The sequence below is a fragment of the Poecilia latipinna genome, unplaced genomic scaffold (genome assembly GCF_001443285.1).
Source record: "Poecilia latipinna isolate Pla-1442-1.1 unplaced genomic scaffold, P_latipinna-1.0 Scaffold94, whole genome shotgun sequence".
Classification (NCBI taxonomy): domain Eukaryota; kingdom Metazoa; phylum Chordata; class Actinopteri; order Cyprinodontiformes; family Poeciliidae; genus Poecilia; species Poecilia latipinna.
Window position 1 is genome coordinate 370,468 of NW_015112710.1, and position 27,410 is coordinate 397,877.

At 38.4% G+C, this 27,410-nt stretch overlaps 2 protein-coding genes across 2 annotated transcripts; both read right to left on the reverse strand.

The window, feature by feature from the left end:
* Positions 1-252: 252 nt before the first annotated feature.
* LOC106941789 (beta,beta-carotene 9',10'-oxygenase-like) lies at positions 253-8,565 on the reverse strand. The gene is made up of 9 exons (XM_015024909.1): positions 8,406-8,565; positions 8,161-8,263; positions 7,429-7,569; positions 4,424-4,584; positions 3,372-3,542; positions 2,621-2,758; positions 1,790-1,972; positions 1,561-1,671; positions 253-773 (listed from the first exon to the last, which is right to left on the reverse strand). The coding sequence occupies exons 1-9, from the start codon at positions 8,445-8,447 to the stop codon at positions 657-659; spliced, it is 1,167 nt and encodes a 388-aa protein (XP_014880395.1). The 5' UTR covers positions 8,448-8,565; the 3' UTR covers positions 253-656.
* A 2,120-nt stretch (positions 8,566-10,685) lies between these two features.
* On the reverse strand, positions 10,686-24,184 carry bco2l (beta-carotene 15, 15-dioxygenase 2, like). Its single transcript, XM_015024921.1, has 11 exons — positions 24,144-24,184; positions 22,210-22,387; positions 20,682-20,893; positions 17,548-17,663; positions 17,303-17,405; positions 16,571-16,711; positions 13,568-13,728; positions 12,516-12,686; positions 11,770-11,907; positions 10,939-11,121; positions 10,686-10,820 (listed from the first exon to the last, which is right to left on the reverse strand). Exons 1-11 carry the CDS (start codon positions 24,175-24,177, stop codon positions 10,701-10,703), a joined length of 1,557 nt encoding a protein of 518 aa, XP_014880407.1. The 5' UTR covers positions 24,178-24,184; the 3' UTR covers positions 10,686-10,700.
* Between the last annotated feature and the right edge of the window lie 3,226 nt (positions 24,185-27,410).

Below are 27,410 nucleotides of genomic sequence, written 5' to 3' on the forward strand. Positions count from 1 at the left end.
ATGTGTCCGGCAGCTTTGTTTTGGGTTGTTTTCAGTAAGACAACACAGAATAATGCAACCTCCACTAGACTCTCAGAAAGCTATTGACCTGTTAGATCCATTTGTTTTGCAGCCGTTTCAGACGTTGTTCATTTTTATCACATTACTTCGACAGAAATTGAATTTTCTCTGATGCATTTTTGTTTCCTAAGTGCTGTTTTCTTCTCTATGGGAGTATAGTGTTTCTGATGGTGTGGTGATGCAAAAACACTTTAAAAGAAAAAAAAATGATTTTTTTTTAAGTGTATATTGATTTTAATTTATTGTTTTCTAGTCCTTTCAAGTGCAAGGTGCTCAGTCCTTTTTCTGAAAGGGGCATTACAAATTTTTTGAGAAAGTAATTAGAAAAAAAAATGCCTTTAAGTCTCTAAAAGATCACCATCCAACTGGTACACCAAGACGCAGCAAGGAAGTGCATCAATCTCATTCAGAGAGGAACAAACAAATACTATGAGTGTGCAGTTTTCCCCTGGTCTTACGTCTTCTCCTTTTTTTTCCACTACAGGAATGTTTATAGGCAGCGATATCAAGAGAAATATTCCATCCTGTGGATAAAGTAGATTTCTTGCTGGTTTGCTTTCAGCGGTTTTGCTGTAGAGCTTCAAACAGTGGCACGTCTAGCCCGTCTCGTTAAACACGCCATGGGTCCCACATGGGATACTGACAGGGACCTCGGCTCTCCCCAGCTCGGTGAAGGTCTTGGCATCCAGAACGAGTAAGAAAGTACTCTTCTCCTGGAAACAGATGCAGGAGGAGATAAAATGCAATACGTAAAAAAATAAAATAAAATAAAATAAATAAAGGGGTTACAAAAGGAGCACAGTCTCACTAAAAGTAGCAGTGGATTTATCTTTCCCTTCAACGGTGCATAAGTGGAAAAAGAAAGTTTAAAGACTCGCTAACAATGTTGTTTCTCTGCACACCTCACAAAGTAGGTTTTTTATTATCACTTGAATAAAACCTACTTACACTGCCTTGGAAATGTATTCATACCCCTTGAACCTTTGTTAACATTACAGCAACAAACTTCAGTAGATCTTGTATGAAAGACCAACAGAGGGCAGAAGAAAGAGGCAAGGATAAAAGTTAAATGATTTTTTTTTTTTAATGCGGTGTAAATACGTAGTCAATATTTTGCAGAAACACATTTTGCTGCTCTGCAGCTGCATATCTTTGTTGCACTGTGTGGATGGTGTGTTCAGGGTGATGTGCAGTGTTAGTATAACATTTTGTATACAAGCCATAAAGATCGGTTTTGGTCTAATTTGACCAGAGCACCCTTGTGTGCAGTTGGTAAATACTGCTTTCCGAGTTCAGGTAAACAGATCGAATAGTGAGAAGCTGAAAATTTGCTGTTTATCCTACATGTGATTTTAATCTGTCATATAAAGTCTTACGAAAATACATCGCACTTTGTGGTCGTAAAGAAAATGTGAAAGGTTTATAAACGCTTTTGAGAGGCACTTTGAGTTGACAATAAGTGCTGGTGGTTTGTGTCAGTGGTGTTTTTTGTTAAATTACCTTTCTAGGAGTGATAATGACTGACAGGACCACTCCATCATCTTCCTCCGCAGCGTCGGGCGAGGCAACGAAGACAGGCTCAGACGGGAACAAGCCCGGATAGCGCCACACCTAAACAGGGGGGCGGGAGGGGATTGCAGACCTTTTATCGGAGCTTACAGGGCTCTTTTGTAAAACTGCTGCATTTAGCCGTGAGCTCTATCTAAGTTGTCTCTGGATAATAGGGCACCTTAAGCTCCTTGGTGTGGACGTCCATCTTGAGCAGCGAGTCAGCAAAGACGTGCCCAAAGCCACATGCGTAGAAGTAGCGGTAAGGTCTGCCGTTGTACTTGTCGTAATTGATCTGAGGGAACTCCAGGCCACCGTACTGCAGCAGCTCATCATTGTGAAGCTCCTCGTGGGTCATGTAAACCTGTTGGGTCAGAAATTAATGCAGAGGAGGGTTTTCCCCCCCCCCACCAAACCCCCTAAAAGGTCTAATTTACATCACACTGCTCTCTGGGGATGTTGAACATTCAATTCTTGCCTGCTAAAGACGAATGGATCCCTGCAGTAAATCATCCCTCAAATAAAAACATACACATTTCCGCACAAACTCGGTTCCAATTAACTGCAATATGCAATATCCATTTGTTCTCAGTGGAAATCAGCAACACATTCCCGTTTTTTTAAAGGTGAATATAACACAAAGTGTCTAAGAACCAATACTGAGAAAACTATTGCTCAGGTAGCCATGACAACTTGGACATCACCGTTTCTTTCTTTATTGTGCCATAAGAAAACAGAGCGTAAAGAGAGAGAGAGTGTGTGTGGGGAGTTCAGAGAAGCTATTAAATGGCAATTGTTCACTGCATGGTGGACATCATTTTCGCCCGTGATAAGTCATGAAATTACTGTCTTGCAGAAAGTAGCTTATCTCATTATGCTGGGTAATTGCTTGGAATGTGTGGGAGAGAATTGCCTGTATTTATCATGATTATAGGTCTGATTCTTTACACTTAAACATATTACTTTGGAAGTGCAGTGACCATACAGAGAAGTGAATACTGTAGGATCCCACCTCCCCAGAATTTGTCCTCTTTGCTGTGGCTTTACAGTTTTGCAGCATGACAAGGTTTTGGTCCAGAGGAGCTTGTTCGTCCACATTCAGAGGAAGCACATATCTCCTCGGGAGGTTTCTGCACAAGGAATTGTAAAACTGCAAAATAAAAATATAAAAAAACAGAACATTTGTCAGACATCACAAATGAAAAGCTGCAAAACGTGCGGCTACTTTGAACAATGATGCTATTTAAATGATAACACTCGGGAACAATTGAAGAAAAAACAGACTTTGATGGTTTGATGAAAGTTTTTCTTGATTAAAACAAATCTCTCCCACACTTTTGAAAGCAGACACTTTACAAGCTCAAAGTACCAGAAACCTTTTTTCTTAAAAAAAAAAAAAACACACACAAGCATATTTAATGTTTTTTTTAACAAACACAACCTGAAAAAAACAAAACTTAATTTTGTTGCTAATTACAAAAGCCTTGCAAACATATTCACACCTCTTGATTTTTTTTTTCACATTTCTTCAAACTGCAGATATAAACTATTTATCATGGTTAGTTGTGATAAAGCAGTGAGAACTATGAGCTACAGGAAACCTTTCATAGGTTACAAAAGACTTTGGAGGTTATGTTTTGCTTGTCTATCGTGTAAAATCTTGAGAAAATATATTCAAGTTTGTTATGTGACAAAATGAAAAAAAAAAAAAAGTTCAACACATAACTCTGAGCTCAGATTTTCAACGGAAGGCTTTAGTCCACCTTGTCTAAATCGTCTCCCGATTCCCGCCGAAGATTCTCCAGAGTGAATTCTCCAATGACATCGCCATCATCCCCGCAGCACATGTCCATCACCAGGAAGCCATTGTCCTCGTAGGCGTTGATCTGATGCAGCGTGAACATCGGTGCCGTTCGGTATTTCACTTTGCTCTCCTGTTGGACCAGTTAGAACCACTGAACAGTACGAAACGCTAGCAACGTAAAAATCCATCAGACAAACAAGTTAGCGGGAAGTGAGCTGATTCCGCTAAATATTTGGAGATGAGTTCCATCTGCACCATAACTTTTTCAGAATTTCTTTTATTTATTTATTTTTTCTGTGAGTTTATTGGGTGCTCTGTGTAATGAGACGAAGAAAATGATAGTAACAATGTTTGAGGAAAGGCTCCAGCATCCGAGTGTGTCCTCATCAGACCAAATAAGAAAAAAATGTAATCGTGCATGCACAGATCTATGCACGGCTTTCAAATTTTTGTTATTGCTTTTTCAGCAGCTACATGCGACTGCGGGTTTCATTGCACTTCATTGTACTCGTTGAATTCGATCACACACAGAAGTTTAGGCTTTCCAAACTGCTTAAACAACAGGTTGGGGAGGGGGAGAGAGGAGGTTGTGTCGTTTCTAAAATCCCTTCATATTTTTTAAGAAAAATTATCATTTATTTCAATTTTTTGGGATTTAAGTTGAAAAATCTTTTAAACTGTAAAGAAAAAAAAAGATCATTTGAGGAACTGCTTCCTTTTTGATGAGTATAAAGCTACTGAATGTTTTTCAGATGCTGTTGTACGATAACTTCAGCCAAGTTTCTTCAAGAACCCTTGAGCTGAACTTAAAAAAACAAAAAACTTTTCTAAAGTCTAAAATTGCACAAATACCAGTTAACAAAAACGAAACAAAAGATGTCACGCACACCTTGCTTAGAGTTTAAGAAGAACGTTTCTTGAACCGTTTGCCCTCTAGCGATTTATTAGACCTTTTGATTATTTAAGCCGTTTCCAGCAGTTTCCAGCAGCTCAGACGCTGTTGTCACGCACCTGGCCTGTGTGCCTGTCGACCAGGTGGAAAACGGTGCCGTACTGTGGCTCCCAGCTCAGGATCTTTTGAAAACTTTCTCCCATGATCTTGTAGAGCATGAACTTGAGCACATTCAGCTTTATCGGCTGCTCCACAAACACAATGTAGTTCTCAGACATGACTGGAGAGAAACGGGAAACACACAGGAGGAAACGCATGCATGAGAAAGAACAAGATGAAGAACTGCTCGTTTCTTACATAGCGCATTAAAGTTTTCCAAGCTTTTTATGAAAGATAACAAGGGATATAAAATTCAGGTAATGACTGGATTACATAGTCATTACCTGCAAATGTTGAGCTGTTAATTTGGGGTAGATTCTTTAACAGAGCTTACATCTTCAGTGCTTTTTAAACCAATAACGCTAAATAAGTTTAGGTTTTCTTTAATCTACTCAATGTCACACTGTATGCATATACCACCACTAAAATTTGGTCAAAATTATTTTTACAAGGTGTTGAGAAAATTTTTTTTTTTAGTATCAGAATTGGCAGAACAGTTTAAGATTTTTTTTTTTTTTTTTCCTGACTTAGAAATTAATTTTCAGCACAGTTGATCTATTGTTTGAGATATGGACAACTACAGAGACTTAATATTGGGACACTTTATTTAAAAACTAATTTTAATGTTTCTTTTTTTAATTATTAAAGATTTATGCTACATTACTAATCCAGTGTGCACGAAAGAATTGCTCAAATTGGACCAACTCAACTGCACATTCACGCTGATGATGAGTGCAGTTAAAGCTCTGACTGGTACTGTATAGAATTAAAAGAAAAGTCACTGAAAAGAGTAACTAATCCTGATAAAGTGATACCCAGATGTAATAAAACAGGTCTCAATTACAGCAGGGCCTTGTGATCCATCAAAACAATCTTTGCGACGACTTCCGTACCTGCACACACACCGACAAGCAGCTGCACTTTGTTCGGTCCCTTCAGCCATCTAATGCTGTTAACTTATTTCTTCTCTGACTGGAGGAAGCCACATGCATCAAAATCAGCTTGCAAATGTAATATTTCTGGTCCCAGCGATGACATTTTCCATCTTTCACTTCATAGGCAAAAGTTCAGACAAAAGCGTTTCAAAATAAATAAATAAAAAAAGAGCTGGAACACGACCTGGAACTCCTCTGACAAATGTAATATTAGGTTTTGTTGTACAACTGCACAATGTTTTCCTGACATGTGGGATTTCTCGGTGCCCAGAAGTCTGGTGGGACAGGGTGGTCCGCCAGAAATATAGACCGAGATGTGATCAGGGAACAAATGGAGCAACGCTGTGTTAAATCAGCCAAGTAATGGAGTCTTATTTGCTTTAGATGACTGGCATTGGCCCAGAGCTTGATTTTTAATGGCTACTTTGTTGCCCCTATGGGTATCAGCTGACTTGTAATGTCCAATCATACGCTGCGCAACCATCAAAAAACAGACTCCTCCACATTTTACTCCGCCGATGGTCTTTCAAATGCGGCAGCGACTTTCCGCACTGCCTGAGACTCCATGCTGGGCTTTGAGCTTCTGACGCTACTGAGTTTACTGAGATCTGTGTTCATGCGTTTGTTTGTTGGAGGGTTTAATTCTCCCAGCCCAAATCTTCTTGCTGCTTGAATTTTGTTTTCTTTTGTTGAGGACTCCCAACAAAGAGCGCAGTCACTAAATATAATTGCAAAGTGCTTGTAAGTGTTGATGTGTGGATTGGAAGGTAAGCCAACGCAGACGGGTAAACACAAACTACAACCAGATAAACTAAACATTACCGTGAGCGTTTTGTAAAGCTGTGTGTTTGGAATATAGCCAAAAAAGAAAAAAAAAATGTCCCTTTTCGAGTTCTTTTAGGCATTAGAGTGTCTAGCAGAAAAGGCTTCATAGCATTCATAAAACGAATGCTATAAATGTAAAAACCCTTCATTTTGTCACACTAACTTCTAAACACTTTATTACGGCTTTATGTAATCGACAAAGTAATTGAAGTGAAAAGATTTTTATTTTTTTTTACTTGGTTTTCATTTGTTTTTACAAATAAAAGAAACTAACAGATAATGGGGGGGGAAAGTAGCGTGCGTTTTTGCCACATCCCAATCGATGTTTGTTTTTAAGAGATATAATGTCATATGCTTTGTTTCAGCCCCCTCCTTCTTTGTAATTGGGTGCTGCCTCCCAGGTTTCACACAAATCATCAATTAGCAGTCCTCTTCAAATCTGTGACTTTGAAGCTTCTGGGCCTTTTGGCCATTTGGCTGTCATACACTCTGATTTGTTTCTGCAGGCCTGAATGCCATTTTCACTCTTCTATGTGACTTTTTGATCTGACATGCCTTTCGTTTTATTCCAGTTTTCTGCTGTTCATATGCTTGCTGGATAGATTATTTTTTTGTTAGTCTCTAGTCTCTGGTAGACTTTTTGCATTAAACCCTTTCAGTCAAACCTTTGTAGGACCACCTTACAGAAAAATCACAACTGGAAGTTTTGGTTTATTATTTTTTTGGTTTGTTTTTTTCAGTTTTGGGGTGATGTGCTGTGTTGTGCTGGTTTTCCACCACGTTGTCATGTAGGCCAAAAAAAATTTTCAATTTCAGTTTCATCCACATGATTTGTAATTTTATTTTAAACGCAGACAAGAAAAACAATAACTTTATTTCAACCTTTTGAGGTTGAAAGGGCGTAAATATATCTACCAGACACTTTAAAACTTTCAAGGAGACGAATAAAATTGGTGTTGCTTTTCTGTGAATCGGAGGTAGAACGACAGAGTGTGACTGGAAAAAAGGAAGCTGTGACAGGAGAACACAAGAACTTACATAAGAAATGGAATAATTAAAGCCATACAAATGTTTCATTTTAGCAGAACGGGTCATTGAAGCAATGTCTTTAACAGTAGTCACTGATTTTAGTTCTTTAAACATCTAAGCTGCAGATTAGGTAAAGAGAGGTGACTACTTATCATGCCGAAGTGTGTGTGTCTCACCAAAGCTGTGATAATAAGAAGGTTTTCTGGATTCAGCTGCAGGGATGGAGCAGATCACCTCGGCCCCGCTGAGGTCTGCCGAGTCCTCCTTTGCTGCCGCTTCCTCAGCAGGAGGGATGCGGATGATGGTGTAGAAAAAACCTGGAGAAATTATATATCATTTTGTCACATTCTATGTAGGGAACATAGAAAACAAGTGGGAAAAAATGTGTTCTCTGACCAAAACTTACATTTTTCAGCAACACTTTATCTGGAATTGTTTAGTGCAAAGCATATTCATGCATAAAATGCCTTTGCCAAGGTCAGACTTGAATTCACCCAAGAAACTGTGGCAAGATTTAAAACCTCATGTTTACAGAAGCTGCCCATCCAGTCTGACTGAGATTGAGCTATTCAAAAACCTTATTCTACAGATTTCCCCCCAAAACAGGACAGCTACAATATTGACATTGTCAGATTTTTCCTTGCGAAGCATTTCGTTAATTCACAAATAACCTTCCTTCCAATTTACAATTACACATTATTCTCTGTTGGTCAATAGCATAAGATTCTAATAGAAGTAAATGAACTTTTAATTTAGTCGTCACATGATGTGAAAAGGTTCATCAATGCTTCTGCGAGATGTAGTGACGCAGGAAAAGAAGCATCTTTCAAAAAGTAGCACTTCCTTCACTTTAATGTTGAGATTGACAGGTTTACATGGGAGGTTATGCAAACAGAAAACTAGGTCACCATCTCTGCCGTACGAATTGCCCATGTTGTATGTTGCTCCTTCACGGTCGTAGTGTGGGTGTGCTGTGGCTGAGTTTACAGCAACGTACTGACTCCAGTCCACCTAACCATGAAATGACAATAAAAAAAATAAATTAAAAAAAACACATTTCATCCTTCGTGCTTGTCACATTTCTCTTCAGTCTCTGACTTCTTATCAGCTCTCTGTCTCATAAAGAGACTTTGTTGAATTTTTAACTACCCACCTTCTCTTTTGTCTCCAAAGTTTGCGGATCCACTCGCCTCATAAAGTTGGTTTCTGTGCTGACATAGTAGTCTCCCTTGTACTTGACAAAGTTCACATTTGCATTATCTGTGGGCTCTGTTCACACATGTGGACGACAAGAACATATAGTGATTCAAAACATTTCCGTCGTTCTCACGTACGTCAGTGATAGAGATTTTTGGTATTATCATTTTGTTATTACTTTCAGTCTAATGTTATTGTGAAAGTGTTTCTTCCTTATGTGTGTATAAACTGACCTGGAGGTTACGACTGACTTTTGGTATTATCATTTTGTTATTACTTTAGTTCATATTCAGTATAATGTTAATCTTCCTTATGTGTGTATAAACTGACCTGGAGGTTACGACTGACTGTTTCATCTTCATGTGAGACAGTTAACTCTGTGTTTCCCAGACCTTAATTCTTATCAACCAGAATACCTCCTAACTGCCTGTGAGCAGTCGTATTTTGTCTCTTGTTTATCCTCCCTCTTTGTTGACAGTTTGACCTAGAGCTGAACTGGGCTCAGATCGTAGATCAGATATCACACCTGGAACTGAGTTGCTGGTTTGTTTAGGTTAGAAGTTTTACGACCTTTGTTGTTTTTTTCTGGCTGTTCTGCTTGACAATAAAACAGGGGCTCGCGTGGAAGGAGATCAGAACTCTCTGTGAACGGCCTGGAGAGGTCATGGCGGAGAGTTCTCCTTTTGCAAAAGCTTTGTCTATAAAATTCATATACGTTGTCTGTAGTCTTTTTATATAGGTTCGAGAAAAAGTACCTATCAGTCAGAGAAGGAAATGCTCATCCAGTCCAGTAGCTTGTTTTTCTTAAGTTTGCAGAAGTTTAAAGCTGGATTTTCAGTCATCACTCCTTCACAGAATGCATTCAAAAGTGTTTTCTTTTTGCTTATATAATAATAATAATAATAATAATAATAATAATAATAATAATAATAATAATAATAATAATAATAATAATAATAATGGACACACGCACACATACACTCAGGCTTTCATTAGTATGCCGCAGACTTTCATTGCACCTCTTGCGCAATCAAGGACAAGAGCAGTAAAATATAAATGCATGTTCTTCTTTTCTTTGATTGTTTGAATTCTGCCACCCTTTCAGGGGTTTGTCCCGGCTGCCTCGTTAGCACCATGTAAATGAAAGCTTTAAAACATTAACAAAGAATGTGTGGACCTCAGAACTACGTGCTTATGACTTGTTTTGATGCCGTTCATCCTGCACATTCCTGGGCCTGAACACGTTCCCCCTGAGCACCTGAGGGCAGCCCAGCAATCTTTTACACCATTCCACTTTGCTTCCTGGCACCACATCACATGTCAGCAACTCATACTTTCAAATTATTATTTTTTCCCGAAGAAAGCTTTAAAAGTTAAGAGTTTCAAGAAAAACACTCTTTATAGCTCTAACATCATCAGAGAGAGCTAAGGGAGTGAAAGAAGTTGGCAGAGAAACTGAGGGAAAAACCAGCCAAAATACGGAGCAAACACAGGACGAACAGAAGAAATTAGGATGCAAGGCAACGTAGCTTGCAGTTAATAGACGTATAATTAATAACTCCTTGCTTGTTCTTTGCTGGCTAAAAATTGATTTTCATGTATTCAGTAAAATTATTTGATAAACCGATAATGCAGCTCTTCAAACAGAGTTTTAGTAAACTTAATTTAAAAGCAGCAACAGGTTGAAGTGTAAAATATAATATAGCACAAATGTAAGATGAACTGTCAAATTAGCAGTGGAAGCAAGCAGAAAACAGGTCAGCAAGAATAAAGAGATCTGGACTCATGTAATGTCAGTAAAGATTTTTCAGGAGACTACTGAGACATGGATAATGTTCAAAATCCCAGTTTATAATAAACCGTTAATTAAAGCAGNCAGAAACACATTTTGCTGCTCTGCAGCTGCATATCTTTGTTGCACTGTGTGGATGGTGTGTTCAGGGTGATGTGCAGTGTTAGTATAACATTTTGTATACAAGCCATAAAGATCGGTTTTGGTCTAATTTGACCAGAGCACCCTTGTGTGCAGTTGGTAAATACTGCTTTCCGAGTTCAGGTAAACAGATCGAATAGTGAGAAGCTGAAAATTTGCTGTTTATCCTACATGTGATTTTAATCTGTCATATAAAGTCTTACGAAAATACATCGCACTTTGTGGTCGTAAAGAAAATGTGAAAGGTTTATAAACGCTTTTGAGAGGCACTTTGAGTTGACAATAAGTGCTGGTGGTTTGTGTCAGTGGTGTTTTTTGTTAAATTACCTTTCTAGGAGTGATAATGACTGACAGGACCACTCCATCATCTTCCTCCGCAGCGTCGGGCGAGGCAACGAAGACAGGCTCAGACGGGAACAAGCCCGGATAGCGCCACACCTAAACAGGGGGGCGGGAGGGGATTGCAGACCTTTTATCGGAGCTTACAGGGCTCTTTTGTAAAACTGCTGCATTTAGCCGTGAGCTCTATCTAAGTTGTCTCTGGATAATAGGGCACCTTAAGCTCCTTGGTGTGGACGTCCATCTTGAGCAGCGAGTCAGCAAAGACGTGCCCAAAGCCACATGCGTAGAAGTAGCGGTAAGGTCTGCCGTTGTACTTGTCGTAATTGATCTGAGGGAACTCCAGGCCACCGTACTGCAGCAGCTCATCATTGTGAAGCTCCTCGTGGGTCATGTAAACCTGTTGGGTCAGAAATTAATGCAGAGGAGGGTTTTCCCCCCCCCCACCAAACCCCCTAAAAGGTCTAATTTACATCACACTGCTCTCTGGGGATGTTGAACATTCAATTCTTGCCTGCTAAAGACGAATGGATCCCTGCAGTAAATCATCCCTCAAATAAAAACATACACATTTCCGCACAAACTCGGTTCCAATTAACTGCAATATGCAATATCCATTTGTTCTCAGTGGAAATCAGCAACACATTCCCGTTTTTTTAAAGGTGAATATAACACAAAGTGTCTAAGAACCAATACTGAGAAAACTATTGCTCAGGTAGCCATGACAACTTGGACATCACCGTTTCTTTCTTTATTGTGCCATAAGAAAACAGAGCGTAAAGAGAGAGAGAGTGTGTGTGGGGAGTTCAGAGAAGCTATTAAATGGCAATTGTTCACTGCATGGTGGACATCATTTTCGCCCGTGATAAGTCATGAAATTACTGTCTTGCAGAAAGTAGCTTATCTCATTATGCTGGGTAATTGCTTGGAATGTGTGGGAGAGAATTGCCTGTATTTATCATGATTATAGGTCTGATTCTTTACACTTAAACATATTACTTTGGAAGTGCAGTGACCATACAGAGAAGTGAATACTGTAGGATCCCACCTCCCCAGAATTTGTCCTCTTTGCTGTGGCTTTACAGTTTTGCAGCATGACAAGGTTTTGGTCCAGAGGAGCTTGTTCGTCCACATTCAGAGGAAGCACATATCTCCTCGGGAGGTTTCTGCACAAGGAATTGTAAAACTGCAAAATAAAAATATAAAAAAACAGAACATTTGTCAGACATCACAAATGAAAAGCTGCAAAACGTGCGGCTACTTTGAACAATGATGCTATTTAAATGATAACACTCGGGAACAATTGAAGAAAAAACAGACTTTGATGGTTTGATGAAAGTTTTTCTTGATTAAACCAAACCTCTCCCACCCTTTTGAAAGCAGACACTTTACAAGCTCAAAGTACCAGAAACCTTTTTTCTTAAAAAAAAAAACACACAAGCATATTTAATGTTTTTTTTAACAAACACAACCTGAAAAAAACAAAACTTAATTTTGTTGCTAATTACAAAAGCCTTGCAAACATATTCACACCTCTTGATTTTTTTTTTCACATTTCTTCAAACTGCAGATATAAACTATTTATCATGGTTAGTTGTGATAAAGCAGTGAGAACTATGAGCTACAGGAAACCTTTCATAGGTTACAAAAGACTTTGGAGGTTATGTTTTGCTTGTCTATCGTGTAAAATCTTGAGAAAATATATTCAAGTTTGTTATGTGACAAAATGAAAAAAAAAAAAAAGTTCAACACATAACTCTGAGCTCAGATTTTCAACGGAAGGCTTTAGTCCACCTTGTCTAAATCGTCTCCCGATTCCCGCCGAAGATTCTCCAGAGTGAATTCTCCAATGACATCGCCATCATCCCCGCAGCACATGTCCATCACCAGGAAGCCATTGTCCTCGTAGGCGTTGATCTGATGCAGCGTGAACATCGGTGCCGTTCGGTATTTCACTTTGCTCTCCTGTTGGACCAGTTAGAACCACTGAACAGTACGAAACGCTAGCAACGTAAAAATCCATCAGACAAACAAGTTAGCGGGAAGTGAGCTGATTCCGCTAAATATTTGGAGATGAGTTCCATCTGCACCATAACTTTTTCAGAATTTCTTTTATTTATTTATTTTTTCTGTGAGTTTATTGGGTGCTCTGTGTAATGAGACGAAGAAAATGATAGTAACAATGTTTGAGGAAAGGCTCCAGCATCCGAGTGTGTCCTCATCAGACCAAATAAGAAAAAAATGTAATCGTGCATGCACAGATCTATGCACGGCTTTCAAATTTTTGTTATTGCTTTTTCAGCAGCTACATGCGACTGCGGGTTTCATTGCACTTCATTGTACTCGTTGAATTCGATCACACACAGAAGTTTAGGCTTTCCAAACTGCTTAAACAACAGGTTGGGGAGGGGGAGAGAGGAGGTTGTGTCGTTTCTAAAATCCCTTCATATTTTTTAAGAAAAATTATCATTTATTTCAATTTTTTGGGATTTAAGTTGAAAAATCTTTTAAACTGTAAAGAAAAAAAAAGATCATTTGAGGAACTGCTTCCTTTTTGATGAGTATAAAGCTACTGAATGTTTTTCAGATGCTGTTGTACGATAACTTCAGCCAAGTTTCTTCAAGAACCCTTGAGCTGAACTTAAAAAAACAAAAAACTTTTCTAAAGTCTAAAATTGCACAAATACCAGTTAACAAAAACGAAACAAAAGATGTCACGCACACCTTGCTTAGAGTTTAAGAAGAACGTTTCTTGAACCGTTTGCCCTCTAGCGATTTATTAGACCTTTTGATTATTTAAGCCGTTTCCAGCAGTTTCCAGCAGCTCAGACGCTGTTGTCACGCACCTGGCCTGTGTGCCTGTCGACCAGGTGGAAAACGGTGCCGTACTGTGGCTCCCAGCTCAGGATCTTTTGAAAACTTTCTCCCATGATCTTGTAGAGCATGAACTTGAGCACATTCAGCTTTATCGGCTGCTCCACAAACACAATGTAGTTCTCAGACATGACTGGAGAGAAACGGGAAACACACAGGAGGAAACGCATGCATGAGAAAGAACAAGATGAAGAACTGCTCGTTTCTTACATAGCGCATTAAAGTTTTCCAAGCTTTTTATGAAAGATAACAAGGGATATAAAATTCAGGTAATGACTGGATTACATAGTCATTACCTGCAAATGTTGAGCTGTTAATTTGGGGTAGATTCTTTAACAGAGCTTACATCTTCAGTGCTTTTTAAACCAATAACGCTAAATAAGTTTAGGTTTTCTTTAATCTACTCAATGTCACACTGTATGCATATACCACCACTAAAATTTGGTCAAAATTATTTTTACAAGGTGTTGAGAAAATTTTTTTTTTTAGTATCAGAATTGGCAGAACAGTTTAAGATTTTTTTTTTTTTTTCCTGACTTAGAAATTAATTTTCAGCACAGTTGATCTATTGTTTGAGATATGGACAACTACAGAGACTTAATATTGGGACACTTTATTTAAAAACTAATTTTAATGTTTCTTTTTTTAATTATTAAAGATTTATGCTACATTACTAATCCAGTGTGCACGAAAGAATTGCTCAAATTGGACCAACTCAACTGCACATTCACGCTGATGATGAGTGCAGTTAAAGCTCTGACTGGTACTGTATAGAATTAAAAGAAAAGTCACTGAAAAGAGTAACTAATCCTGATAAAGTGATACCCAGATGTAATAAAACAGGTCTCAATTACAGCAGGGCCTTGTGATCCATCAAAACAATCTTTGCGACGACTTCCGTACCTGCACACACACCGACAAGCAGCTGCACTTTGTTCGGTCCCTTCAGCCATCTAATGCTGTTAACTTATTTCTTCTCTGACTGGAGGAAGCCACATGCATCAAAATCAGCTTGCAAATGTAATATTTCTGGTCCCAGCGATGACATTTTCCATCTTTCACTTCATAGGCAAAAGTTCAGACAAAAGCGTTTCAAAATAAATAAATAAAAAAAGAGCTGGAACACGACCTGGAACTCCTCTGACAAATGTAATATTAGGTTTTGTTGTACAACTGCACAATGTTTTCCTGACATGTGGGATTTCTCGGTGCCCAGAAGTCTGGTGGGACAGGGTGGTCCGCCAGAAATATAGACCGAGATGTGATCAGGGAACAAATGGAGCAACGCTGTGTTAAATCAGCCAAGTAATGGAGTCTTATTTGCTTTAGATGACTGGCATTGGCCCAGAGCTTGATTTTTAATGGCTACTTTGTTGCCCCTATGGGTATCAGCTGACTTGTAATGTCCAATCATACGCTGCGCAACCATCAAAAAACAGACTCCTCCACATTTTACTCCGCCGATGGTCTTTCAAATGCGGCAGCGACTTTCCGCACTGCCTGAGACTCCATGCTGGGCTTTGAGCTTCTGACGCTACTGAGTTTACTGAGATCTGTGTTCATGCGTTTGTTTGTTGGAGGGTTTAATTCTCCCAGCCCAAATCTTCTTGCTGCTTGAATTTTGTTTTCTTTTGTTGAGGACTCCCAACAAAGAGCGCAGTCACTAAATATAATTGCAAAGTGCTTGTAAGTGTTGATGTGTGGATTGGAAGGTAAGCCAACGCAGACGGGTAAACACAAACTACAACCAGATAAACTAAACATTACCGTGAGCGTTTTGTAAAGCTGTGTGTTTGGAATATAGCCAAAAAAGAAAAAAAAAATGTCCCTTTTCGAGTTCTTTTAGGCATTAGAGTGTCTAGCAGAAAAGGCTTCATAGCATTCATAAAACGAATGCTATAAATGTAAAAACCCTTCATTTTGTCACACTAACTTCTAAACACTTTATTACGGCTTTATGTAATCGACAAAGTAATTGAAGTGAAAAGATTTTTATTTTTTTTTACTTGGTTTTCATTTGTTTTTACAAATAAAAGAAACTAACAGATAATGGGGGGGGAAAGTAGCGTGCGTTTTTGCCACATCCCAATCGATGTTTGTTTTTAAGAGATATAATGTCATATGCTTTGTTTCAGCCCCCTCCTTCTTTGTAATTGGGTGCTGCCTCCCAGGTTTCACACAAATCATCAATTAGCAGTCCTCTTCAAATCTGTGACTTTGAAGCTTCTGGGCCTTTTGGCCATTTGGCTGTCATACACTCTGATTTGTTTCTGCAGGCCTGAATGCCATTTTCACTCTTCTATGTGACTTTTTGATCTGACATGCCTTTCGTTTTATTCCAGTTTTCTGCTGTTCATATGCTTGCTGGATAGATTATTTTTTTGTTAGTCTCTAGTCTCTGGTAGACTTTTTGCATTAAACCCTTTCAGTCAAACCTTTGTAGGACCACCTTACAGAAAAATCACAACTGGAAGTTTTGGTTTATTATTTTTTTGGTTTGTTTTTTTCAGTTTTGGGGTGATGTGCTGTGTTGTGCTGGTTTTCCACCACGTTGTCATGTAGGCCAAAAAAAATTTTCAATTTCAGTTTCATCCACATGATTTGTAATTTTATTTTAAACGCAGACAAGAAAAACAATAACTTTATTTCAACCTTTTGAGGTTGAAAGGGCGTAAATATATCTACCAGACACTTTAAAACTTTCAAGGAGACGAATAAAATTGGTGTTGCTTTTCTGTGAATCGGAGGTAGAACGACAGAGTGTGACTGGAAAAAAGGAAGCTGTGACAGGAGAACACAAGAACTTACATAAGAAATGGAATAATTAAAGCCATACAAATGTTTCATTTTAGCAGAACGGGTCATTGAAGCAATGTCTTTAACAGTAGTCACTGATTTTAGTTCTTTAAACATCTAAGCTGCAGATTAGGTAAAGAGAGGTGACTACTTATCATGCCGAAGTGTGTGTGTCTCACCAAAGCTGTGATAATAAGAAGGTTTTCTGGATTCAGCTGCAGGGATGGAGCAGATCACCTCGGCCCCGCTGAGGTCTGCCGAGTCCTCCTTTGCTGCCGCTTCCTCAGCAGGAGGGATGCGGATGATGGTGTAGAAAAAACCTGGAGAAATTATATATCATTTTGTCACATTCTATGTAGGGAACATAGAAAACAAGTGGGAAAAAATGTGTTCTCTGACCAAAACTTACATTTTTCAGCAACACTTTATCTGGAATTGTTTAGTGCAAAGCATATTCATGCATAAAATGCCTTTGCCAAGGTCAGACTTGAATTCACCCAAGAAACTGTGGCAAGATTTAAAACCTCATGTTTACAGAAGCTGCCCATCCAGTCTGACTGAGATTGAGCTATTCAAAAACCTTATTCTACAGATTTCCCCCCAAAACAGGACAGCTACAATATTGACATTGTCAGATTTTTCCTTGCGAAGCATTTCGTTAATTCACAAATAACCTTCCTTCCAATTTACAATTACACATTATTCTCTGTTGGTCAATAGCATAAGATTCTAATAGAAGTAAATGAACTTTTAATTTAGTCGTCACATGATGTGAAAAGGTTCATCAATGCTTCTGCGAGATGTAGTGACGCAGGAAAAGAAGCATCTTTCAAAAAGTAGCACTTCCTTCACTTTAATGTTGAGATTGACAGGTTTACATGGGAGGTTATGCAAACAGAAAACTAGGTCACCATCTCTGCCGTACGAATTGCCCATGTTGTATGTTGCTCCTTCACGGTCGTAGTGTGGGTGTGCTGTGGCTGAGTTTACAGCAACGTACTGACTCCAGTCCACCTAACCATGAAATGACAATAAAAAAAATAAATTAAAAAAAACACATTTCATCCTTCGTGCTTGTCACATTTCTCTTCAGTCTCTGACTTCTTATCAGCTCTCTGTCTCATAAAGAGACTTTGTTGAATTTTTAACTACCCACCTTCTCTTTTGTCTCCAAAGTTTGCGGATCCACTCGCCTCATAAAGTTGGTTTCTGTGCTGACATAGTAGTCTCCCTTGTACTTGACAAAGTTCACATTTGCATTATCTGTGGGCTCTGTTCACACATGTGGACGACAAGAACATATAGTGATTCAAAACATTTCCGTCGTTCTCACGTACGTCAGTGATAGAGATTTTTGGTATTATCATTTTGTTATTACTTTAGTTCATATTCAGTCTAATGTTAATAAAGTGTTTTCTTCCTTATGTGTGTATAAACTGACCTGGAGGTTACGACTGACTGTTTCATCTTCATGTGAGACAGTTAACTCTGTGTTTCCCAGACCTTAATTCTTATCAACCAGAATACCTCCTAACTGCCTGTGAGCAGTCGTATTTTGTCTCTTGTTTATCCTCCCTCTTTGTTGACAGTTTGACCTAGAGCTGAACTGGGCTCAGATAGTAGATCAGATATCACACCTGGAACTGAGTTGCTGGTTTGTTTAGGTTAGAAGTTTTACGACCTTTGTTGTTTTTTTCTGGCTGTTCTGCTTGACAATAAAACAGGGGCTCGCGTGGAAGGAGATCAGAACTCTCTGTGAACGGCCTGGAGAGGTCATGGCGGAGAGTTCTCCTTTTGCAAAAGCTTTGTCTATAAAATTCATATACGTTGTCTGTAGTCTTTTTATATAGGTTCGAGAAAAAGTACCTATCAGTCAGAGAAGGAAATGCTCATCCAGTCCAGTAGCTTGTTTTTCTTAAGTTTGCAGAAGTTTAAAGCTGGATTTTCAGTCATCACTCCTTCACAGAATGCATTCAAAAGTGTTTTCTTTTTGCTTATATAATAATAATAATAATAATAATAATAATAATAATAATAATAATAATAATAATAATAATAATAATAATAATAATGGACACACGCACACATACACTCAGGCTTTCATTAGTATGCCGCAGACTTTCATTGCACCTCTTGCGCAATCAAGGACAAGAGCAGTAAAATATAAATGCATGTTCTTCTTTTCTTTGATTGTTTGAATTCTGCCACCCTTTCAGGGGTTTGTCCCGGCTGCCTCGTTAGCACCATGTAAATGAAAGCTTTAAAACATTAACAAAGAATGTGTGGACCTCAGAACTACGTGCTTATGACTTGTTTTGATGCCGTTCATCCTGCACATTCCTGGGCCTGAACACGTTCCCCCTGAGCACCTGAGGGCAGCCCAGCAATCTTTTACACCATTCCACTTTGCTTCCTGGCACCACATCACATGTCAGCAACTCATACTTTCAAATTATTATTTTTTCCCGAAGAAAGCTTTAAAAGTTAAGAGTTTCAAGAAAAACACTCTTTATAGCTCTAACATCATCAGAGAGAGCTAAGGGAGTGAAAGAAGTTGGCAGAGAAACTGAGGGAAAAACCAGCCAAAATACGGAGCAAACACAGGACGAACAGAAGAAATTAGGATGCAAGGCAACGTAGCTTGCAGTTAATAGACGTATAATTAATAACTCCTTGCTTGTTCTTTGCTGGCTAAAAATTGATTTTCATGTATTCAGTAAAATTATTTGATAAACCGATAATGCAGCTCTTCAAACAGAGTTTTAGTAAACTTAATTTAAAAGCAGCAACAGGTTGAAGTGTAAAATATAATATAGCACAAATGTAAGATGAACTGTCAAATTAGCAGTGGAAGCAAGCAGAAAACAGGTCAGCAAGAATAAAGAGATCTGGACTCATGTAATGTCAGTAAAGATTTTTCAGGAGACTACTGAGACATGGATAATGTTCAAAATCCCAGTTTATAATAAACCGTTAATTAAAGCAGCGAAATCTTACATTTTTAAATTATTTTTTGAGAGAACCCGTTTTCAATTCCTATCAGAAATAAGCTTCTTGGAAGAATAACAATTATTTTACATTCAAATCTATCAAGGGTATGAATAATTTAGTGCTTAACTGCAAATCTGAATCTGAACGTTGAGTCACCATATACGATATTGTCTTAACGGGTTTTTTTTTTCCTCTTTTTTTGGCGATGTTTTGTGTTTTCTGTTTCGATGATGTCAAAAATCCCCACAGGTTATCCATAAAACTTACATAGTCTTTTGGGCTTTAAGTCTATCTCTGCATACAGCCAACAAACACAAACTGTCATCTAAAAATAAAACTTACCCATCGTCAAATATGATACCTCACCATGTGGAACTATGCTGCTAAATAGTACATAATAATTGAACTTAATAATATCTAGAAATGTAAACAAGGCATCTACTTAATAGTGTAGAAATACTTCCAGCAGAAAAACTCTCAATCCCAGACCAAGTTTTAGGATTTAGAAACATTATTTGGAGTTTATCATTATTGTCACAGGTCGACTTCTTCTTGTCAATAATTTTCCAATTCTGGCATCAATAAAGTACATTTTAACATATTTATTTTTATTTTTGAATAACTGACAAATTATTTTGTCAAATGTACTTGTCCTAATGAAACAGAAGAGAATAGTCATTTTGACAGCTTTTTTAACAGTCATAATTTCGTGTTGACAAATTATCATTCGCTACCAGACCATCTCCGTGTTGAAGTCACATTTCAAGCATAATGTAACTGCAAATGAGTCAATGAGAAAGAAATGATTTCTGCATATGCTTGTAAGCGCAACCAATTAAACTGACCTCTTTTTCTAAGCTGAAAAGCTGCGTTCTGGACACGACTGCCACATTAAATTACCAAGAATAATTCATTCGCCGCTGTTAATTCAACAAATGTTCTCAATTGGTTAATGTAATTCTATTGCAATGCAAAGGATGCTGCATTTGCTGACTTCACAAACAAAGGCAAACTGCATTTTTATTCTTGCTCAGCTCTGCAGAAAAAACTTGACCACTGAGATTTCAGGTGTATTCTGATGGTGTCTGCCCTCTTCAGCGTGACGACAAATGTTTTTTTCCTTCACGGTTTACTTTGAACAGAGATGAGGAAAAGAAACCTTTCCAACATCAGTGGAGTCACAACCCAGATGATCAATAATGCATAATAATAATGCGTGTTGTATAATACTAAAACGACCACTGTTAGTGCTGCGTGTTTCAAACAGGATTATGCAATAAATAAAGAAGCAATACATACGTGGAATCTGAAAACGGGAAAGGAAACGTGCAAAGAAATTTTTGCAAGGGTCAGGCATGGCGACAGTCCCAAACTCTGAGACCACAATGCGGTTCCTCTCTGAGTTGAGGTTGTATGAATCACTGCGTAGGAACCGGCTGCTGTAAGTTACGCTGCCCTCACAGATGTGAAACCGGTGCATCAAGGCCATGCCATCAAACCAGTGATTGTATCTGAAAGAGATAAAAAGCCATTTCATTTCACTGAAGTTACTTAGGTGAGATAAACTAGAGGGTGCTACATGGGAAATATATTATTTACTGGGAAATCAACTCGACTGAGCTTTGAAAATAAATGCTTTTCAAGGCAACAGCAAATAAAACACTAGAATCAATAATAAAATTGGTGACAAAACCGACTAATGGAAGAGAGACAAAACACATACAAGTACAAGGTAAATTATCAAATGATGCTTAAAAGTATATTCTAGAAACATTGCATTGTGTCTAAACACAATGCAATGTTTCTTTTTTTTATCTTTCTTTTATCAAAGAAAGGTTAAAAAATGTCGGTGAGCAGCAGTTACGAGAAAAATGATCAGATGAGGCAGATTGATTTAGAATAATTGAAAAGTAACTACGGCTCAGATAAATACTCTTTAGAACTAAGGTATGCAGAAGACCATATCTAAAGCCAGAACATATAAACAGTTGGAGCAAATTGACTACACCGGCAGAAGACCACACGAGATGCCACTCCCGTCACCGAAAGACAAACTAAGGCTTTTCACACCAGAGGTGAACGGCAACAGATTCAAAAATGTTGCTTGACCTGACAATTCTCCATTTGCCTGTAACATTCTGCTGGTAGAGTCACAATCTGCTGTAACCAAGTTACAAGAAAGGATCCATTTTGTCTTAACAGTTCAATCTGTGTAGAAAATATTTTTTCTTTTGACACTTTAGGCTCTTTATTACCACCTAAGCATTAGATATTACTACTTACTGAATACTGCTGCTGACGATGCCCGTCCCTTTATGACCAGATTTCTTCCAACCTCTAATGGGTATTTCCACTAGGAAAAAGTACTTTATCACAAAGCCCAAAACATCTCAGGCTGGACTCCTAAACATGACAGGTTCTCTGTTCTCCTAAAGCCTCCACAGTCAGCAGATCTGAATCCAGTTTGTGAAATAGAGGGCTCAAATATGTGTGTGGCTGAAATCTGCAGTAACTGCATATCTATGTAGACCACAAGGACGTTTTCAAGACAAAAGGATGTCTAACCTGGATTAAGTAATGTTTACCTAACAGAGTGGCTGGTGAGTTTAGGTATTTCAACTTTGTCTTACGATTCAAAAATGTACAGAAAATTAATCACATAGTGGTTTAAAATAAGCTGATTTATTTCCTGAGCCTTTTTAGGTAAGTAGAGCTGAATATCATCAACAAATCAGCAAACATATACTATATTTTATTAAATTTACATAGTGAAGAAATTCAATGTATGAGTGCATTGTGTGACAGATTCAAAGTGTCTGGTAAATACCTGTCTTCTCCAAACTCAAATTTCCCTGGACCGTTTCTCAAAAAGCTGCCATTAATCCAGGCTGGAATAGTCCCCCTGGTGGTGGTAGGGATGGGGTCAGGGGTCTCCTCCCCTGAATGCAACAAAGGTGCCACACTCTCCAGCCCACTGGCCTGTGGACATCGTTCCCTGCTGGGTACTAGCAGAGTAAAGGAAAATAAAATCAACTTCAGAAAATATGAGACAGAGAACTGAAGAAATCAGGAAATCATGCAGTAAAGCATGGTTCACCCTTCCAACAAAGTCTTCTCAACTGTTGTGCAGCTGCAGCATCAAATGATGTGAAGTGCTTTGAAGGTTGTATGTCTTTGGATTTTTGTTTTTACATTTTGAAGAGTCCACTGCATAGTGAAGTGGGATTATGCAAAAAATCTGTGTGAGAACTGGCTAGAATAGTGCAGAAGTGTGTCACCGGTAAATAAATCCATGGACTATAACATTTGTTTTGTGTAATCATGCAACAGTGACAATAAATATGTTTTAAAATTTGCACTGTGGTCAAGTGTTTGTTTTTTCATCTTGATATGAAACATTTTGATTCTAACAACTACAGAGAGTCTTAGCAAATCATTCTTTGCTCAGTTTTTGCAAAAGCCGCTACTTGTGTTAACTCACTTCTCCCTGAGGTGATGACCTGAGAAGCACAAAGGAATTATTTTCTTTGTTGTTGCATTGCCTGTTCCTAACACTTCATTGCTTTATACTCTCCAAAACACTGGAACAATAAAAGATGCGCAAGTATATTACATGATTAGCAAATGCAAACCACTGAGGACAAACCGAAGCCCCTTGCTGAGCATCGGTGAGAATGTTTCTCTGACAATGTAAATGTTATTGCAACCAATCAGGGAGTTTTGTTCATTCCCGTGCTACGAGTAAAACAGACAATAACAATGAGAGTGTGCAGCACAGAGATAATAGGCTTGAACATCTTATTATGTGGACGTGAATTTGGAGTGTGATTACTGCCGCATTGCAAATGATATCTGAATGCGCGGTGCCATTTTTAGGGAGCTATCCCTGCAGTTTCCAGCGCTCAGAAACGAGCGTATTGTGAGCAAAGTGAGGAATGCTGACAACCTTGGAACTTAGAAAAAGTCTTGACCGTTTAAGTTGTTTTTATTTGCAGCTTTGGGGGTTTTTTTCTTTCGATTCTCACGCCTGAAACATTGATTTATTTTAGTCGTTCTTTCTTCTTTATTTGTTATTCCTTCTACGCCAACCCTGATTCTGCACGACTTTCTATCTGGCATGCCATTTTCTCTCTGGTCTTTTCATTTTCACTCGTCATAGAACTGTCTGTGATTCATTTTCAGAGAACAACTGAGAATGTCAAAAAGGTCTTAATGAGACATTGTGCAAATTCCTTTACCAGCTCTGATTCAGCTGAAGAGCAGGAAGACAAGATAAGTGCCAACATGTCTTATCATGACTGCAGCCTTATTTTTTTATTTGACTTTTTTTCAATTTTCAAATGCAATAAAATAGAATTGCAATGGGCTAAAGTCTCAGTATCATCTGGTTAGTGTGTTTTGTGATGAACACAAAGGATTGTTACATTTTATGATGCCTAACAGTCTTAGGCAGCTTGATAACTACCGATAAATCCATGGTATGATTCTCTTTTGTGTATTTTTCAATATGTTGCGGTTCTGATGGAGCAAGATCCACTCAGCCCCATGGATTACTCAAGATCAAAACACATAAAAAGAAAACTCAAGTGAATTCAAGGGAAAAAAATTACTGTTTAGCAGTATGCAAAATATAATATTTCCCAGAAAATTTCCCAAAAACTAGCCAAGAAAGCAATACTAATTAGGAACAGCTGAATCTGCGTGAGTAGATGTGTACATGCACATTGTCTTGTTAAATTTTAGAAATGAATGTGTACTCACAGCTGTGTGTCTGGGATTCCGTGTTCGTTGACATGACTCTAGATTTCACCTGAGAAGCACACAGGAAATATACAAGCTTTGGAAACCTTTGAACCCTCATTTCCAATCCAGGAAGTGATCCAGGGCATTAAACGGCACAAACACAGCTTACACACACACACACACACACCCCCACACACACACACACACACACACACACACACACACACACACACACACACACACATGTCTCACAAGAAAAGATCTAAAGTTGTGTTTCACTGCATGTGACTTTTATATGTTTGTCCATGTTTGTTCAACTAGGTTGGGTCTGTACAGACTTACATATTTTATCTACTATCAGAATATTCTTTGTCTGCAGCCTGGAAATCTGTTATTTAGGTAAATCAAAGTGGGTCAGCAGGAAACAACAGGCTATATTCATGCCCAATAAACCTTTTTGCATCTTTTTGTTGCATTACAACAAACTTTGCCTAATTGAGACTTCATACGACAGACCATCATATATAAATGATAGTTAATGCATATTTGGGAACCTCAGAAGAACTCATGATCCCAACACCCTGTTTTGAACCTCTCCATATCTTTCTCCCTGATCGTTCTGTTGTGTTCCTCGGCCCGAATGATGCCGTTTGTTCGCCAATGTTCTCCAACAAATCGCTGAGGGCTTTCCAGAAAAGAATTGATTATTCTGAGATGAAATTAGAGACATTGAGACATTAACTATAGGGACTATTTAGCAGGTAAGTGAGTTCTAAAAGCGATTTGTTGCACTTTGTTTCGTGGGCTCTATGAAAGTAAAAACAACTGAATACATTTACGTTTTCTAGGCATTTTAAAGTAAAACTTTTTGATTACCATACATCCTTTTTCAAGCACTTCATGAACATGTTTTATTTTAATATCCCAGTGAAATACACTGAGGTTTGTGATTGTGATGTGACAAAATGTGAACAAGTTGAAGGATTGTTAGTAACTTCACAAGAAAATCGAGTCAAATTTATTTGTGAAGCACATTTCAACAATAAGGCAGTTCAAAGTTCTTTAAACACAAATATAAAAAGTTATAAAAACATCTTACAGTCACCAATTTCTCGTGCCATCATCAAAATCATGGACAACAAATACGTTGCTCAATATTCCAGGGATTGTGGGTCGAAAACAATTCTAAACAGGTGGGGTTTTATTCTTGATTTAATTAAAGAAACTCAGTTGTTGTTTTAGCTGTTTTGCAGTTTTCTGGAAGTTTGTTGCAGAAGCTGGATGCTGCTTCTCCATGTTTGGTTCTGGTTCTGGTTCTGGGGATGCAGAGCAGAACTGCATTCATGTGCATACTTCTGATTTGTGCGTATGTCATGTTCGAGCACGAGGACTAGTTTATACTTGATACCAAACGTACTCATTAAAAAATAGCTGCAAGTCTCTGCAGAGGTTGTTGTAAATAATCTATGCTGGTGCCTGGACAAACCTACCATAAACATGTTTTTTTTCTAGAAGAAAATCTAAGCAGGAAAAAAAACAAAAACATTATGTATAGTTGGCGACCACGCCCAGTCATTATATTTACTCCTCTGGTACATTCTTTCTCTTAGTATGAAAGAAACAGAAAACCTGACAAGTATGCACAAGATCTGGAAACACTTGAATCATAATTTGTGCTTATAAAATGTAATTAAATTAGTTGTTCCCAGCCTGACAGTTCTGAGACAGGGGGAGCACAGAATTAGAGAGCAAAATGAAATAAATATGTGCACTGACAATCACAAAGAGACAGCAGAAAAGCATTCAGTCAAGATTAGCTTTAGTAGACCAGTGATGGATTTACTTTAGCTCCCTGGCGTTAAACATGCAGGCTGTGGTAAATAAGCCAGCTGCTGTAAAATGCAGCTGTGGTGTAGGAATTTAAACAGCATGGATGTTAGATGGCTCTGAAAGGGCCCTATATTAAACTGTGTGGCGGGACACCAGTGACTGTGACATGCAGGGGGAAAAGAGGTTAAAAAAAAAAAAAATCAACACACACACACACACTCACAGCTGGAAGCAGCCAATAACACTGGCATGCCACAATAATATTTACACGTATTGCAAAATCTTTCTCTTTTTGCTGCATGTAGAAAATGGCAATGACCAGTGCTGGGTTTATTGCCACAACATGATATAAACCAACCATAAACAGTGGTGTCATTCAGAGTTCAGCTGCTGCTCTGTTAGGGAAAACAGTCTGGATTGTACCTACTACAACTTCCCCGGAGGGCTTCAGTCACTGGGCTTTTCTGCCTGCTCAGTCAGGAGAACATGACAGACTGCCTCTGATACAACATATTTCACTGATAAGCAGCAGATTTACGAGATCAGGGGTTTTTGACCTCAATAAAAAGGATTTGGGAGCTATGACAGGTCAGGCTTACATCTTTTACAGCAAAACCGCACGAAGTTCAAACCTCGCTTCATTATCTCATCTCAGTATCAAATTAATGAACACAACAGCTTTAGTCAGGAAACGGTGGTGTGCCAGACACTGCCCTGTAAGAGGTTTGACAATGTTTTGGTGATCTCAAGAGACGTTTTAATTAGATTTTAATGAATTGCATATCACATCTGGAGGCAGAAATGTGACTGCAAGTCTTTTGCAGTCACATAATGGGAATATATTATTTAGGTAGAGCGAGTTGAAAAGATGATATCGGATAGATAGTTTTGCACATGGAGGGAATAACATTTGTGCCCATTCTGTTTAGCAGCACATCTCAAACTGAATCGGATTCGATGCAGAGCATCAGTGAGCAGACTTGTTTTAGGTCTGGTCAGTCTCTAACAGGTTTTCTTCCAGGACTGATTTGTATTTAGATGCCTCGGTCTTCCTACCAACCCTGACCGTTTTCTGTGTATTTGTTTAAAAAAGAAACCTCACACTGCCATCATCTTGTTTCACCATGGTGTATGATGGATGATGTACAGCGACGCAACACAAAGCATTTTGCACTGCATGATGCCATGCATGCAAGAAAGCAGAATACACATGTGCCCACGTTGTTCTGGTTGTTTGGGTTTCTTTTTGCCTCTTTAAAGTGTTTTTCTTTCCTCTGAGAATTGGCTTCACTACAAAATGAGTAAATGCCCCCAGGGGGGGGAAAAAAACAACAACAAAAAACTTTTAAAGGAAATGTTGAAAGCAGATTTAGCCGTTTTGAATTTTTCTTTTTACAGAACCCCAGGAACCTTTTACGATCACTTCCAAGGTTCATTTTGTACCTTAGTTTAAAA